Genomic DNA, 16631 nt, shown 5'->3' on the forward strand with positions numbered 1-16631 from the left:
CATGTTTGAAAAAGGACATCACTAGCTACATCCAAACCAGAAAAGTATACAGGGGAAAGCCAGTTTGTATCTCTCATCTGATAAGACAATTGGAGAGTATTTTACCTTTAACCTCCTGTGTTGTTTTGCATAATCTCTTGTCCTTTGAGTGCAGTTTTGCCTGGGCCCAAGTCCAAGATCCCAGAACCCTTCAGTCCAGGGTAGATCCTTCATCTGGCTCTCATCAGGGAAGAATGGGGCCTCATAAAACCCATTGTTACCTGTGGTTTTGCATATTTTCCATATACCTAAGTGTGGTTGGGATGGGATGGAGGGTGGTTTGTATGAGACGGTAGTGGCGAGACGTTAGTGGCAGGATAACGGGCAGTGTTCAGACTGGGAGACTCTCTGGGTAAAAACTGAAAGACTCCTTCCTGGCCTAACCTAACTGAATGTCAGATTTTCTATTGTGTGAATATTGGTTGACTGAGTGAGGTTGCGTCCTTGACATCCAAACTCTTTATTATGCCTTTTTGTAACGACAGAGACGTGAGGACTATATTGACATACATTGCCTACTAAAACAAATCATGCACGATGAGTAAGATGTTATGTCTGCTTGAACCCCTCCCTTGCTTGTTCCCCACAGTACCAAAGGATGGATTGAAGAGCCAGGCTGTGTTTGATGAGATCCGCATGACCTACATCAAGGAGCTGGGTAAGGCCATCGTCAAGCGGGAAGAGAACTCCAGCCAGAACTGGCAGAGGTTCTACCAACTCACTAAGCTACTGGACTCCATGCAGGAGGTGAGTTTGAGCCCACCTGCTCCCACAGCCACAGCCACACAACAGCATTCAGCAACACTCAGTAACACTTGCTGACGTTTTCCAGGTAGTTATGGAACCCAGAACTATCCTGTCTTAATAAACACAAAGAAAATGAAATGAATGAGCGTACATGCATACTCATTACCTCTTCTACTCGTCAGCATACCAATAAATCAACCTGTTTCCTCTTGGTTGGAGTACCTTATATCAGGGAGTCAAGTCTGGAAGAGTGTGACTTGAATACCTGTTACAGAGATCCAATATGTATTAAGAGCAAGCAAGACTGTTTTTTTTGTGTGTGTGTATAAGTGAACCTCTTGAGTTAGAGATGAGACCATTACAATGTATTACAAGCTTAATTGTCCAGCTATGCTATCAATATCAGAGTTGTTCATCATGGCATCAATGAGTGGTTTGACATAGGTAGTGCTGTACCAAACTGTAGCTATACACCCTGGCATGTTGTTCTGTTGTTGCCATTGTGCTCTTAGTGAAAGACCTCTAAAAAATACCTGGTTGTTTCCACAGATGGTGGGGGGCCTCCTGCAGATCTGCTTCTACACTTTTGTGAATAAATCCCTTAGTGTGGAGTTCCCTGAGATGCTGGCCGAGATCATCACCAACCAGATACCAAAATTCAAAGATGGGAGTGTCAAGCCGCTTCTTTTTCATCATGCCTTAAACCATGACAATGCCTTAAAACCCCAGCCTCCCCTCTCGCCAGCCAGACCCACCTGTTTTCCCTGCAGACGTCCCACCAGGTCACCTACCAGTACGGATTAATGTAGTGAGAGTGTGTACTCAAATCGGTTCTCAGAGGACTTGGGTGGATAGAGAATGTGAAAAAGAGAGAGAACAGGAGTGTAAGATTGACACTGACCATGAGCGACATGGCAACAAACTAACTGACCCTTCTGGATGAAACAAGGATTAAACTGTTCTGGAATCACGTTTAGACCGTGAATCACTTCAAAACACTTGATTATTGTGAGATTGGAGGAATCAAATTTTAACAACAAAAAGAGAGGAATATTTTCTATTGATTTAATGCATGCACAGACCGCTGAAACGTTTACGCAAGAATATCAGAAAAGGGAAAACGTGCCTTTTTTTAGCTTTACAAGCTTTCCATAGCCATTTTTCTCAAACTGTCAAAAGCAAGTATTTTGCATAGGAATTTAATATAAACACCTTTGTATGTATTTGTCTGTTCTCTTTCTAAGCAGCCATGTTTATTTTCTAAAATGTGTAGTTAAATGATCCCCAGAAGTGAAGTGTACAGTAAATAATAAAACCAACAATATGTTCAATTCCATTCTCCGCAACCTTTCAGCAGTTGCTATGCTCAAACATTAGGTTGAATAGAAGGTTCCTGCCCATATCTGAGCGTATGTCACAGACAGTATATCAGGGTTCCCCAAAGTCAGTAATGGGCCCCCCTGGGTCCAAGTTTTGGTTTTTGCCCTAGGAATACACAGCTGATTCAAATAACCAACTCATCATGAAGCTTTGACTATTCCAATCAGCTGTGTAGTGCTAGAGCAAAAATGAAATGTGCACCCAGGGGGGACCCCAGGACCGAGTTTGGGAAACCCTGTAGTATATCATAATTCAACAGTTAGAAAATCAGATCAACTTTTATGTGTGTAATAGGTTGTCTTCATGATAAAAGCAAGACTCCACCTTAAAACCATCCATGATTTGCGAGTTAAATGAAAATGGCAGCATTGGGCTAGGGAGATGGGATGGGAGTTTGCAGAATTGACTAATGATCATATGATTGGTGTGTATATGTGAGTGAGAGAGCGCAAAAAGGAAACAGCCTGAACGCGTTTGTTTGTTTGTTCATATGATATTAAAACGTATGTATCTATTTTTTATATGATTCGTCAAGCTGAATTTTAGAGCGCATGCGCACAGTCACTATTCTCTGGGAGTGGCAAACAAATTGTTCAATTACCCAAGCTTAAAAGAAAAATCCACTCAAGTGATATATTTTGGTCTTTTTTTCATTGGTCTACTGTTGAAACAGTCCCAAAATGATTTGCATGTCACCAGTCAAATTTTCAAGATGTAGGATTTTCAAGAAGCAACATGTCACTTGCCACATCATCATCATGATGACATTGCATTTTGCATTATTGTGATGGTTTAAAAGTCACCTGTATGTATTATTCTAGTGCCAAACCGCAGATTTTGTCAATTTTTATTCAAAATATGAAATGGAAAAACAGCAGAACTGTGTAATTGTTACACATAATTTATTTAGCCGTCCTTTCACATTAGTTGACATAACATCGTTACAGTGGCTTGCGAAAGTATTCACCCCCCTTGGCATTTTTCCTATTTTGTTGCCTTACAACCGGGAATTAAAATAGATTTTGGGGGGGTTTGTATAATTTGATTTAAACAACATGCCTACCACTTTGAAGATGCAAAATATTTTTTATTGTGAAAAAAACTGAACTTGAGTGTGCATAACTATACAGCCCCCCAAAGTCAATACTTTGTAGAGCCACCTTTTGCAGCAATTACAGTCCCCAGTCATACCCCAGTCTCTTGGGGTATGTCTCTATAAGCTTGGCACATCTAGCCACAGGGATTTGCCCATTCTTCAAGGCAAAACTGCTCCAGCTCCTTCAAGTTGGATGGCTTCTGCTGGTTTACAGCAATCTTTAACTCATACCACAGATTCTCAGATTGAGGCTTTGACTAGGCCATTCCAAGAACTGTAAATGTTTCCCGTTAAACCACTTGTGTTGCTTTAGCAGTATGCTTAGGGTCATTGTCCTGCTGGAAGGTGAACCTCCGTCCCAGTCTCAAATCTCTGGAAGACTGAAACAGGTTTCCTTCAAGAATTTCCCTGTATTTAGCGCCGTCCATCATTCCTTCAATTCTGACCAATTTCCCAGTCCCTGCTGATGAAAAACATCCCCACAGATTGATGCTGCCACCACCATGCTTCACTGTGGGGATGATGTTCTCGGGGTGATGTGAGGTGTTGGGTTTGCACCAAACATAGCGTTTTCATTGATGGCCAAAAAGCTACATTTTAGTCTCATCTGACCAGAGTACCTTCTTCCATATGTTTGGGGAGTCTCCCATATGCCTTTTGGCGAACACCACACACACCTGTGCTTTGACCTCTTTCTCCCCTCTCTCTCCAGATGAAATCTCGCGTCTTGTGACGGCCGGCCGCCCAACAACCTGCCCACTTGACCCTATCCCCTCCTCTCTTCTCCAGACCATTTCCGGAGACCTTCTCCCCTACCTCACCTCGCTCATCAACTCATCCTTGACCGCTGGCTACGTCCCTTCCGTCTTCAAGAGAGCGAGAGTTGCACCCCTTCTGAAAAAACCTACACTCGATCCCTCCCATGTCAACAACTACAGACCAGTATCCCTTCTTTCTTTTCTCTCCAAAACTCTTGAACGTGCTATCCTTGGCCAGCTCTCCTGCTATCTCTCTCAGAATGACCTTCTTGATCCTAATCAGTCAGGTTTCAAGACTGGGCATTCAACTGAGACTGCTCTTCTCTGTGTCACGGAGGCTCTCCGCACTGCTAAAGCTAACTCTCTCTCCTCTGCTCTCATCCTTCTAGACCTATCTGCTGCCTTTGATACTGTGAACCATCAGATCCTCCTCTCCACCCTCTCCGAGTTGGGCATCTCCGGCGCGGCCCACGCTTGGATTGCGTCCTACCTGACAGGTCGCTCCTACCAGGTGGCGTGGCGAGAATCTGTCTCCGCACCACGCGCTCTCACCACTGGTGTCCCCCAGGGCTCTGTTCTAGGCCCTCTCCTATTCTCGCTATACACCAAGTCACTTGGCTCTGTCATATCCTCACATGGTCTCTCCTATCATTGCTATGCAGACGACACACAATTAATCTTCTCCTTTCCCCCTTCTGATAACTAGGCGGCGAATCGCATCTCTGCATGTCTGGCAGACATATCAGTGTGGATGACGGATCACCACCTCAAGCTGAACCTCGGCAAGACGGAGCTGCTCTTCCTCCCGGGGAAGGACTGCCCGTTCCATGATCTCGCCATCACGGTTGACAACTCCCTTGTGTCCTCCTCCAAGAGTGCTAAGAACCTTGGCGTGATCCTGGACAACACCGTGTCGTTCTCCACTAACATCAAGGCGGTGACCCGATCCTGTAGGTTCATGCTCTACAACATTCGCAGAGTACGACCCTGCCTCACACAGGAAGCGGCGCAGGTCCTAATCCAGGCACTTGTCATCTCCCGTCTGGATTACTGCAACTCGCTGTTGGCTGGGCTCCCTGCCTGTGCCATTAAACCCCTACAACTCATCCAGAACGCCGCAGCCCGTCTGGTGTTCAACCTTCCCAAGTTCTCTCACGTCACCCCGCTCCTCCGCTCTCTCCACTGGCTTCCAGTTGAAGCTCGCATCCGCTACAAGACCATGGTGCTTGCCTACGGAGCTGTGAGGGGAACGGCACCTCCGTACCTTCAGGCTCTGATCAGGCCCTACACCCAAACAAGGGCACTGCGTTCATCCACCTCTGGCCTGCTCGCCTCCCTACCTCTGAGGAAGCACAGTTCCCGCTCAGCCCAGTCAAAACTGTTCGCTGCTCTGGCACCCCAATGGTGGAACAAGCTCCCTCACGACGCCAGGACAGCGGAGTCAATCACCACCTTCCGGAGACACCTGAAACCCCACCTCTTTAAGGAATACCTGGGATAGGATAAAGTAATCCTTCTAACCCCCCCCCCCTTAAAAGATTTAGATGCACTATTGTAAAGTGGTTGTTCCACTGGATATCATAAGGTGAATGCACCAATTTGTAAGTCGCTCTGGATAAGAGCGTCTGCTAAATGACTTAAATGTATGTAATGTAATGTAAATGTGTTTGCTTATTGTTTTCTTTAAGCAATGGCTTTTTTCTGGCCACTCTTCCGTAAAGCCCTGCTCTGTGGAGTGTATGTCTTAAAGTGGTCCTATGGACAGATACTCCAATCTCCGCTGTGGAACTTTGCAGCTCCTTCAGGGTTATCTTTGCTCTTTGTTGCCTCTCTGATTAATGCCCTCCTTGCCTGGTCCATGAGTTTTGGTGGGCGGCCCTGTCTTGGCAGGTTTGTTGTGGTGCCATTTTCTTTCCATTTTTTAATAATGGATTTAATGGTGCTCTGTGGGATGTTGAAAGTTAATGATATTTTTTATAACCCAACCCTGATCTGTACTTCTCCACAACTTTGTCCCTGACCTGTTTGGAGAGATACTTGGTCTTCATGGTGCTTGGTGGTGCCCCTTGCTTAGTGGTGTTGCAGAGTCTGGGGCCTTTCAGAACTGGTGTATATCTACTCAGATCATGTGACAGATCATGTAACACTTAGATTGCACACAGGTGGACTTTATTTAACTAATTATGTGACTTCTGAAGGTAATTGGTTGCACCAGATCTTATTTAGGGGCTTCCTAGCAAAGGGGGTGAATACATATGCACACACCACTTTCCATTTCACTTCACCAATTTTTACTATTTTGTGTATGTCCATTAGATGAAATCCAAATAAAAATCAATTTAAGTTACAGGTTGTAATGCAACAAAATAGGAAAAATGCCAAGGGGGATGAATACTTTTGCAAGGCACTGTATTAATCTATACTTCAGAGTGCTAATTTATGAAAGGAATATTGCAAAAAAAAAATAACTACACCAGCTATCGGGGAATAGAAGTAATGATTGTTATTGTGCTGATGTTGCGTCCAGAGGCAGTTAGGAACTGTAGTGAGAGTGTTGCACCCCAGGACAGACGCTTACACGCTACGCGCTTCAGCACTCGGCGGTCCCGTTCTGTGAGCTTGTGTGGCCTACCACTTTGTGGCTAAACTGTTGTTGCTCCTAGACGTTTCCACTTCACAATAACAGCACTTACAGTTAACTGGGGCAGCTCTAGCAGGGCAGAAATTTGACGAACTGACTTGTTGGAAAGGTGCCATCCTACGATGGTGCAACGGTGAAAGTCACTGAGCTCTTCACTAAGGCCATTCTACTGCCAATGTTTGTCTGTGGAGATTGCATGGCTGTGTGCTCGATTTTATACACCTACCAGCAACGGGTGTGGCTGAAATAGCCACTAATTTGAAGGGGTGTCCACATACTTTTGTATATATAGTGTAGAAGTAATTATCTTCTTTGATGTACTCACCACACACACCAGCTTATGCCATGTGAAAACCAAGGACAGACAAGTAAAATGCTTGTGGAGTGCAAGTGCAGAAACATTGCTAAAAGGCATTAGTATTGTGTTTCATTCACAGTTCGTTCATAATCATTAGGCCAGGTTAGTTAACAAACACAAAATGGTAGCCATGTAGGCTAACTAGCTCAACCATTCTTCTCAGTCAGAGTGATGGAATGACCATGTGAGATGGATCCCCCTGGTGCTCCTCTCTGTATGCGTTCCCTGTTTGTGTCTATTGTGTATTTTTGGGGGGAGGTTGACATATTTTGGATGACTTTCTCATACAAGTTTTACAGAGGACTTTGTCTCAGTTCTGGTTTTCAATTGGACAAACCAGCTTGATCACATCCTAATGATCACTGCATTGCCGTAGATGTACATACAGTAGCATAACATATCTCGTGAAAAGTGAAGCAGTTTGTTGATTATATCATGTTTCATGACAACTTTTGACAGAATAATTTTACATACCTGTATATTCCTATCTGGGGAAAAAAGTTAGACTTAAAGCCTTGCGAAAGGGAGACCAAGAGCCATAAAAATTGGGTTTAAATTCAGGACAACTTAACTATCGATGCTTTAGAAAATGGGTTTCTTTTAATAAATACAATATTTTCAATATCAGTTTGATCCTCTTTGATATGAATAATTTTACTCAATCATTTTGTACATTGGATGAGTAAGACGGTCATTATTTTATTTTTCTGTTTGTTGGTTTGTGTTTGACAAAGATGGATGTATTGCATATGTACTTAGACAGTGTTAAAATATGTCTGACTTGTAAGTAACTATAAATGATATAAATCAATGGGAAAGACTATGAAAGCACTGTGTTTTAGGAAATTAGAAAATCAGGGTATTGGGAGGGGAAGAGGGACTGGAGTATATTTTGTATAGTACAACAGAGTGACCAAAGCAGAGAGAACATAAGTATTCAAGCAGTTACATTTACAGTAGCACTTATTATCCAATTATAGTGCTTATTATTTTATTTTAAAATATTTTGTAATGGTCTAGGCTTTGGTATTTTGTATATTGCTGTGAGAATTAACCAGTCGCTTCGAATGGTTTTTTTTTCGTTGTGTGTTTTTTTAGGTAAAAACTGTGTTTGAACGTAATCTACCGGAGAGAATTTGCACTACCACGTTTCATAATGAATAGGAAATGAGGAAGGTTGTCACTCAGTCTTTGACTTTCCTCATTTCCTGGTCTACGCACCACAAACTGCCTAAAATAATCTAGAATGTTCATTCACTACCTCGTTTCAACTTCATACTAGTTGAGAAAGTCTATTTTCTGTATAAAATACATACAAATATTATCTTTAAAAATTAAGGGCAGATCATATTTCACTGGTATATGGCTTTCATTAACGTCTGTTGTTCGTATTTCAGTTCTGTAAATGTAATCCAATGTAAAGAATATATGTTGTGTATTTGTTTAAAAAAAATATATGTATTACCTCTCTATTACACCTCTTCAGTAGTCAATGTCGATATTTTCTCCTGACTACAATATCTGTGTAGTTCTTTAATTGGGTGCTCTAGCTTCGCTTCATGACCTCAGATGGTTATCAGTTGTTTCTCCATATAAATCTAAAATAAAGGGTTTCTCATTCACAAGTAATTTCTAAGGTCTCCAAATATGTCTTGATGGATGACTATTTTTTCTTAACTGCGCTGGATGACATCAAATGCGTCAGATGTACATAAAAGTTAAAAAGAGCTGAAAAATAGTCCAATTTCCATATCACTGAATATTATGAAAACGTTTTGACTGCCTGTCAAAAACCTTCTGGGGCTGGGAACCTGTTCACCACTTGAGAAATGATCGTAAGCCTATCCTATGTGTTTAAGGAATTACTGGTGCTTTCAAGACAACTGGGTACTTAGGAAAACCGAGCTCCAATGGTTTTGAATGGTCATCCAACTCTAATTACAAGTCGGGAACTCTGGCATCATCCTAGAGCTCCAACTTATCCGACCTGAAAATCACTGACAATTTTTCCCAGTCAGAGTTAGTTTTTTTCCCCCGAGTTCCCAGTTCTCTTGAACGCACCATACATTGCTAACATAGCTTGTTTGAAGTCTGAGGTCATGGATAGGAGGTGCGTTATCTGGAGCATGCGAACAGGGAATCTACAACGTCCATTATGAGGTGCATTATTTTATTCCGGTGAAGTGTCGCTTTTATCTCAGCCAGCTCTGTAATCACAATCCTATTCTGTCATATTTAGTTGGGCACAATGTATCAACATTTTGCAAACCAAATTTTTTTTTTTGGGGGGGGGGTTCCTATTGAACATCTTCAGGTGGTCCCTCCCTGTTTCAGGGCTTGATTCAAACCATGTCGAGGAAGATCTGCGGTATAGCACGATTGAAATTTAAAGGCAATGTTCGCACGTTCACATAGACTGCATTCCTCGTAAATGCTGCATATGTCAGCTCAATTGAAAATTACCTTTACATTTCAATCGTGCTATTGAATCGAGCTCATAGTCCGTTTTGTTCTGTTTGGTGCCTAATGAATATGACCCAGGTGTGTCTTGCGATAGCTGGAGATCGAATTTCAATATTGCAACAATGTTGCACATGTCAGCGAGACAGACAGCAAGGTTAATACAAATCTGAAAATCAAATGCTAGTCTAAAAGAAATGGGTGATCATGTCTAGATGCTTTTTACAGTGTAGATCTAGTATTTAAATTGCCTGGCTGGGATGAGACAGTAGATTGCGCACTCAGATGGAACAGAATAAATAGGCATTTCAATGTCATAAATTTAGCCGGTGGTAACTTGTTGAGTAGACAGCGGCTGGAATGTGTTTTTTAACCATTCAGCATTAGACCCACCCGTTGTATGAAGTAGGGTTAGCATTACTTAGAACAGGTCTATAAAATCCAAGGCACCGAGACATGAAGAAACTAGGACAGCTCTGCCAGTTTGTTTATCTTTAATAGATGAAATTCTGTACAACCTTTTGTTCATGATTTATTTGATCAGAAAGAATATTAAGGCTCCCAATGGCCATGAACCAAATGACGACAAATTTAGCAAGTGAGATGCTAAAATTAACTTAGTATGCTACAATACAAAATATAAAATTTGCTAGTTAAAAAATGTGATCTTATCAAATGTCATGTATTTACAAATGTTATAACACCCCAAAAGAATACAGTTCAGGATCTCATCTTTGAAAATTATTATAAATACGAGGCTTACATATGAACAAAGTAGTCTAGTTTCACATAACACTCCCCATTTATATACATGTTAAGAAATGAAAATAAAATACAAAAAAATGTTTATTATCCTAAATGAAAACAGTTCTGTTAACTTCCTTTCCAGGTTTATCGAGACAATTTCACCTAGTAGTTCTGAGCAAAAAAAAGCTATTACAAAATCTGTCAAACAGGGAGTAAAGACATTCAGGATGCTCCCACCTCTATAATGTGCAGGTAGGTAAACAGCAGTTGTGTTCTGTCTTGTCTAGGGGAATACCGGGCAAGGCAGCAAGTGCTCACATTTATAGCAGTATTCACTGAAAAACACCCCCCATCATTTAGAGATGAAAGCTCCCTACACAATCATCTTCATTCCTACAGACCGTACTGTACACTGGAAGAGAAGTAGGGCTGCAGAGTGAACTTTCCCCTTTTCGTATCCCAAAACTAAAATGTCTTCCGAAGCCCCTCCCAACTGATAATAGAAGACGCTAAAAGAAGTGGCAGTGCATTTTAATGACACAAGGACTGTCTGAATATGGGAATGAGCCTTCGTCGCAACAACTCGAATGCATCTCATGCATGCACGCACGCGCACACACACATCAGTCTGCTGCTGAATTCCAGATTCATGACCATGCACAGCAGGAAGCGCTCTGTGCTCCAGACTCATCCAATAAGTTGTAGGGGCACAGTGCAACTGCGTGGTCTCCCCATTCCAGTACAGTCCTGGTCCAGGGCTACAGAAACTCCACGTAGTTCTCTGGAATCAGGCCCTTCCTGCCGTCTAGGATGCCTTCCAGCCAGCCAGGCTCCCTCGAGGGATGAACTAAGGGACCAGAGACAGATGCACATAGCTTAGCTGTTCTCAACAGTTAACAGCCTTGCGTTATTCAACAGGACAGTTAGAGTCCCCATTTGAAAGCAGAGATCCATATGGTGAGTGGCTACTGACAGCTCCGATGGTTGCACTCTGGTGGCTTTGGGAAGAACGGGAGAAGGGGCAACACACACCGCTGCGTACCTTTTTGTGAAGGCGGTATAGGATGAACAAGACCCCAGTGTACAACTGTGACCCCTAGCAGCACTGAGACCCCAAGCCACCCTCTTCCTGAAATAACCCAAGCTAGTATGACGTGTGAAACCTGAAGAGCCATATCGGGCTGGCTATAGATAGAATTTACATAAGGGGTCATTGAAATTACAACTTAAAGTACTTAAAGGGGTAATTCAAATTGTAAATGTCTCATTTAGCCTGTGTTTTCTATATATATTTTTTTTCAAAAACATTTTGAACAAATCAAATATAGGGACTGATAAATGACAGGTTTACTCAGCGTTAAGAGAACTTTTGCAAACAAATGAATGTGTAAACTCTCGATTCGGTCTTGACTGACATAGGGCTCTATTCAATATGTATCGCTGAAGAGTTACAGATTAGTTACAGAAATGTAAAGGTAATTTCCTATTGAGCCGACATCTGCAGCGTTTGCCGTGAATGCAGTCACCGCTAATGTGGGAACATTGCCTTTAAATTTCAATCACACTGTAACACTGAATTTCCACGATACGGATTGAATAGAGCCCCTAGTCTTGTTTTGGTAGTTAGGAAGGCTTCGGCAAACCCTCCCCAGAGCTATGGACCTAGGGGTGTGCCCCAAATGGGATCCTATCCCCAATATCAGGGGTAGGCAACTAGATTCAGCCGCGGGACAATTTTTGTCGGGGGGCCGGAACATAATTATATTAATTTGTACGCTGCAAATTGACCACAACTAAGTCCAAAAAGATATTGCATTTGAAAATAACAATTTCATACCTTGATTACATTGAGACACGATCACATATCTATTTTTATTCGTGGGAATACTTGGTGAACAGATTTACTAAATCAAATTAATTTGTATATATTTTTTGCCCCAAAACTAAAATCTCTCATGGGCTGGTTTTGGCCCACGGGCCACCTGTTGCCAACCCCTGTCCTATATAGTGCACTACTTTTGACCAGGGCATCATTCAATCATTTTTTTCATCTTTCTTCCTGCACCTCAGCAACCTGGGTGGGTGTGTGGCTGATTCCCACGCTGCTAAACTCTGCTGTTCCCTAAGCATAAGACCCTGGACACAACCAGATACACACTATAATCCTTCTGGTACTAAGAGACCTGTGAAGACAGTCTACACTGGGTTTTAACATTCACACAGTGTATTTCATAAAATCAAAATAACTATTTTCATCTATAACCCTACTCGCTCAAATTGCAGCTCTGTCTACAGTAAATGTCATTCTGATTGGTGAGAGGCAAATCTCTCCTCCTCAGCTAGCTTTAATATTATTTTTATCTATTTTAATGTGGTTTTCATAAGAACATTGGGAAAAAAATTAAGACAGAGGCGTGATTCAGTGTAAATAAGGCTGTGGTTGCGGGACGATTAAGATAAGGTACGAGTGGATCACTGGACCCTGTAAGCCTGGCTAGGATCAGATTCATCCCCGGAGAAGATTAAAAAAAAAAAGGTAAGGCAAGGTAATGACAAGCCTCAGCCTGGCCCTCCTTGCTGCTGCTGGTCCTCCTCCACCACACACTGGTACCAGGGAGGATGAAGAAGAGGAGGAGGAGGACTACTCGCATTGCAGGCCAGCAATCTGACCAATCAATGTAAGTTTTTAGAATAATACCATCCCACATTTTTCACTTAGATAACAGTCACAGTGGTCCATACTCACCATTTTCAAAGATGGTCCCTGCGATGAATGAGAGCTCAGAGATGTGCTCCGCCTTGCAGGCGTAGAGGGCCCTAGCCTTCCTGCCTGGGACACTAAAAAGGGAGAGGGAGAATGACATGTTATAATCCAACTCACAAGGATATCACATTGGGCACTTTGAGTGTCCCTCCACTCCTAACTATCTCTTGGGAGCAATGAAAGGTAAAGCACCGACTGTATCAGTGTCTCATAACGTCGTCATTGCTCCCATATGGAAAGTCTCGGTGTGCCTACAATTCACTTTTTCCCCCATAATCATCGTGCCATATAAATACATTTATATAGTTGGACAAGAAAATATGTCCTTGTAAAGCAAAATGCAGCAATGAATATGCTATAAATCTGGCTGCAAGAGTTACCGTCAGTAGACTTATTTTCCGACAGATATTTACACAGCTTCCAAAAAATGGCCCAAGGTTATTCTAAACCTGTCTAGACCTGACTCAAGGTATTTATAATCTGGAGTTCATCTGAATTACCTGGCTACATGCATAGAAACCTTTGGAAGTCTGATAGACTGGCTGTAAAGTGCATTAACCAAAGATGAGCCCTTGATCCAAGTTACTAATACCTTTTTCACACTACTGAGCTGAGCCAAGCTGTACTTTGCAGGCCTGGTTACACATCTGCCGTAGTTGCTGGATTCTTGTCGGGAAGGAAATAATGAATCCGAGCTAGTACAGTGCCGTTCAAGTTGGCATGATAGTGTGAAAAGGGTAAGCCTCTCAGAGTGATCAGGAACTGTCTGTCAGTTATCATGCACGGTGGTGGGGGAGAAGAGGAGGGGGTGCGGCAGTGCAAAGCTCCAGAATTAGCATTGTGGGTAGGAGGTGCGAGCGAAGCTGGAGTGGTGGGCAGAGTTGGCGTGTCGTGATGACACACCTGATGGGGGAGGAGTCACTGGAGGTGGAGGAGGCCGGCTGGGGGCTGGAGGATGCAGAGAACATCGGCCAGGAGGGGGAGCGCGGTGAGGCTGGGCTGAGAGACACACAAACAACAGCCACAATGACTACAGTGACAGCATGAAGTGGCTATACCCAGTATCGAGTGCAGGGACGTGAGGCAAACTGGACAGGCCACATACAGGCATCAAGTGGAACTAATCATCAGCTGGAAGTTGGTTGTTGTTTGTTGGTTTTATATGATGACAATTCCCACTACACTAGAGTGGTTGTAGTTTGATGGCATCTGTGATAAAATATATCCGATTGTGGTCAGGGTGCATTTGAATTATAGATCAGTATGTGTGGGTTGGGGGTGTTGGAACTGGTAAGTGCTTGCAATACTGATGCTAGGTGATGTGTTATTGTGACTGCACAGACACATCTTGCCTCATGCAATAACTGAATTGTCGTGTTATTTGTGATGGATTTGCGTCATTGGTTAGTGACGAAAGGGCGTGAAGAACACATCCATACCTCATTGGGATACTGGTGCGGCTCTTTGGGTTCAGCCTGGAGTCACAAAAGGAGGAGATCGAGTTAGTCATGCTGCTTCACAAATCAGTTAAATACAGTGGTTATATAAGGCATGCCGAAGCCTATATTTAATATATGGGCACTGTGCTTTTACACAGTATATGCTGTCAGATTTAGAAACACGTCCATCGGTAACAACAGTGCAGACCACGAATAACACTTCCCACGTAGCTTCCACATAGCTAGCTTTGCCTGCTGCAACATGACACCCTTCAGAAAACTAACTGACCCAATCTGCCCTGCGTGAAATGCCCCAGGACACACGGATACACCAACATAGCAGGCATGTGGCTAGATGGCTGCGAGCTAGTCACCATTCAATGAAGGGTTTGTTTGCTGGTATGTGTTAGAGCATGCGCACCACTGCCAAACAGAATAAAAATAGAGTGGAGAATAGTAAGGGTCATCATCCCTATGCCTCAGTCATCTCTCCATCCCTCTCTCCCCCCAGTCATCCCTCCTTCCCAGCAATGGAGCTGGAGATTCACTGTGAACCACTTGGAATTCCATCTTCCAGCCAGTGCTCTGTCTCTGTCTCTGTCTCTGTCTCTGTCTCTGTCTCTGTCTCTGTCTCTGTCTCTGTCTCTCTCTCTCTCTCTCTCTCTCTCTCTCTCTCTCTCTCTCTCTCTCTCTCTCTCTCTCTCTCTCTCTCTCTCTCTCTCTCTCTCTCTCCTCTCTCTCTCTCTCTCTCTCTCTCTCTCTCTCTCTCTCTCTCTCTCTCTCTCTCTCTCTCTCTCTCTCTCTCTCTCTCTCTCTCTCTCTCTCTCTCCTCTCTCTCTCTCTCTCTCTCTCTCTCTCTCTCTCTCTCTCTCTCTCTCCTCTCTCTCTCTCTCTCTCTCTCTCTCTCTCTCTCTCTCTCTCTCTCTCTCTCTCTCTCTCTCTCTCTCTCTCTCTCTCTCTCTCTCTCTCCTCTCTCTCTCTCTCTCTCTCTCTCTCTCTCTCTCTCTCTCTCTCCTCTCTCTCTCTCTCTCTCTCTCTCTCTCTCTCTCTCTCTCTCTCTCTCTCTATCTCTCTCTCTCTCTCTCTCTATCTCTCCTCTCTCTCTCTCTCTCTCTCTCTCTCTCTCTCTCTACTCTCTCTCTCTCCTCTCTCTCTCCAGGAGTGTGATATCGACATGCAACCTCCTCCATCCGTCAGTGAGCGCGTTGACATGGGGATGGGCCCTGTCGAGATTGCCAACATGAGAGGTGGTGGGGGAGGGTTGTGCACCAAGGAGCAGGGGAGGGGAGAAAGGGTTCTCAGCACCCACACAGAGCTCACTGTGGGTTGAGACCCGACACTAGAGCAGCACACTACTTTACACTCTACAACCCTAATTAGTAGAGGTCTTTCAGAGAGCACACCATTCACTAAGTGTGGAGACCATTGATTTCAATAATTACACCATAGAATCTATAGGTAGCCTATATGGGTTCCCAATATATGGCCATCAATGTACAGATCAAGGATGATTCAATTCATACGCATCTATTCCCATTATTTATAGGCTGCAACTGATCCCTCTTCAGTGATTCCAGCTAGTGTTGCCATGGTGATGACATTAAGTAATTTAGTGATGAACTCAAACACACTAAATCACATACCAAGGTGTACAGATCAATTGTTTTGTAATTTTTTTTTAAAGATTTTAAACAAATGTTATAATCTACATCAGGTACATCTCTCCCTTTGTTTGTCTACCGTGTTTAATTTAAAGCAGCGTATTTTGAATGCATCTTTCAACACCACTGTATATCTCTAGCCTAGCAGCACATTTCTTCTCCTCCTGCCAGAGCGGCACGCTACCCCTGAGCTGGCTTAATGAAATTGATCCCACGCTTTTTTTCACAGACTCCATCAATCTCGACAACATCATTAAATTACATAGTGCCAGGCCCAGAGAGCTTTATAAGATGGGGTTTCAACACTGCCAGACTAAATAAAAATGACCCCCCCTTACTCAGCTGCCTCTGGTCAAATGCTGGATATTACTGCTCAGGGTGCCTTGTTGCATGAATAGGGAGGACACAGGAAGGGCATGGCGGGACATACAATTACCAATAGATGTCATGTTTATTTTGATAAATACACTACAGTACCTTGCTGGCCATTCGTCAGGCATTTTGTGATACTCTTTCAATGTCCAAATAGACATTTATTTCT

At 43.2% G+C, this 16631-nt stretch overlaps 2 protein-coding genes across 6 annotated transcripts in view; one reads left to right on the forward strand and one right to left on the reverse strand.

Moving 5' to 3' along the window:
• Nucleotides 1–2687, forward strand: part of LOC115148516 (glucocorticoid receptor-like) — a 91681-nt gene extending 88994 nt beyond the window's left edge. For all 3 annotated transcript variants that reach the window (XM_029690464.1, XM_029690463.1, XM_029690462.1), the window contains exons 9-10: nucleotides 629–786; nucleotides 1336–2687. In XM_029690464.1, the coding sequence (XP_029546324.1) occupies nucleotides 629–786; nucleotides 1336–1590 (413 nt within the window). In that variant the 3' untranslated portion in view covers nucleotides 1591–2687. The remainder of the gene's footprint in view (nucleotides 1–628; nucleotides 787–1335) is intronic.
• A 7269-nt stretch (nucleotides 2688–9956) lies between these two features.
• The window catches only part of LOC115148518 (rho GTPase-activating protein 26), a 115382-nt gene continuing 108707 nt past the window's right edge, over nucleotides 9957–16631 (reverse strand). The window contains exons 21-24 of one of the 3 annotated variants that reach the window (XM_029690465.1): nucleotides 14430–14465; nucleotides 13894–13989; nucleotides 12973–13064; nucleotides 9957–11073 (exon numbers count right to left, since the gene is read on the reverse strand). In XM_029690465.1, coding sequence (XP_029546325.1) covers nucleotides 10985–11073; nucleotides 12973–13064; nucleotides 13894–13989; nucleotides 14430–14465 — 313 coding nt within the window. In that variant the 3' untranslated portion in view covers nucleotides 9957–10984. The remainder of the gene's footprint in view (nucleotides 11074–12972; nucleotides 13065–13893; nucleotides 13990–14429; nucleotides 14466–16631) is intronic. The other 2 variants (XM_029690466.1, XM_029690468.1) reach the window with 2 other exon arrangements.

This window comes from Salmo trutta, chromosome 15 (genome assembly GCF_901001165.1).
Source record: "Salmo trutta chromosome 15, fSalTru1.1, whole genome shotgun sequence".
In the NCBI taxonomy this organism is placed as follows: Eukaryota; Metazoa; Chordata; class Actinopteri; order Salmoniformes; family Salmonidae; genus Salmo; species Salmo trutta.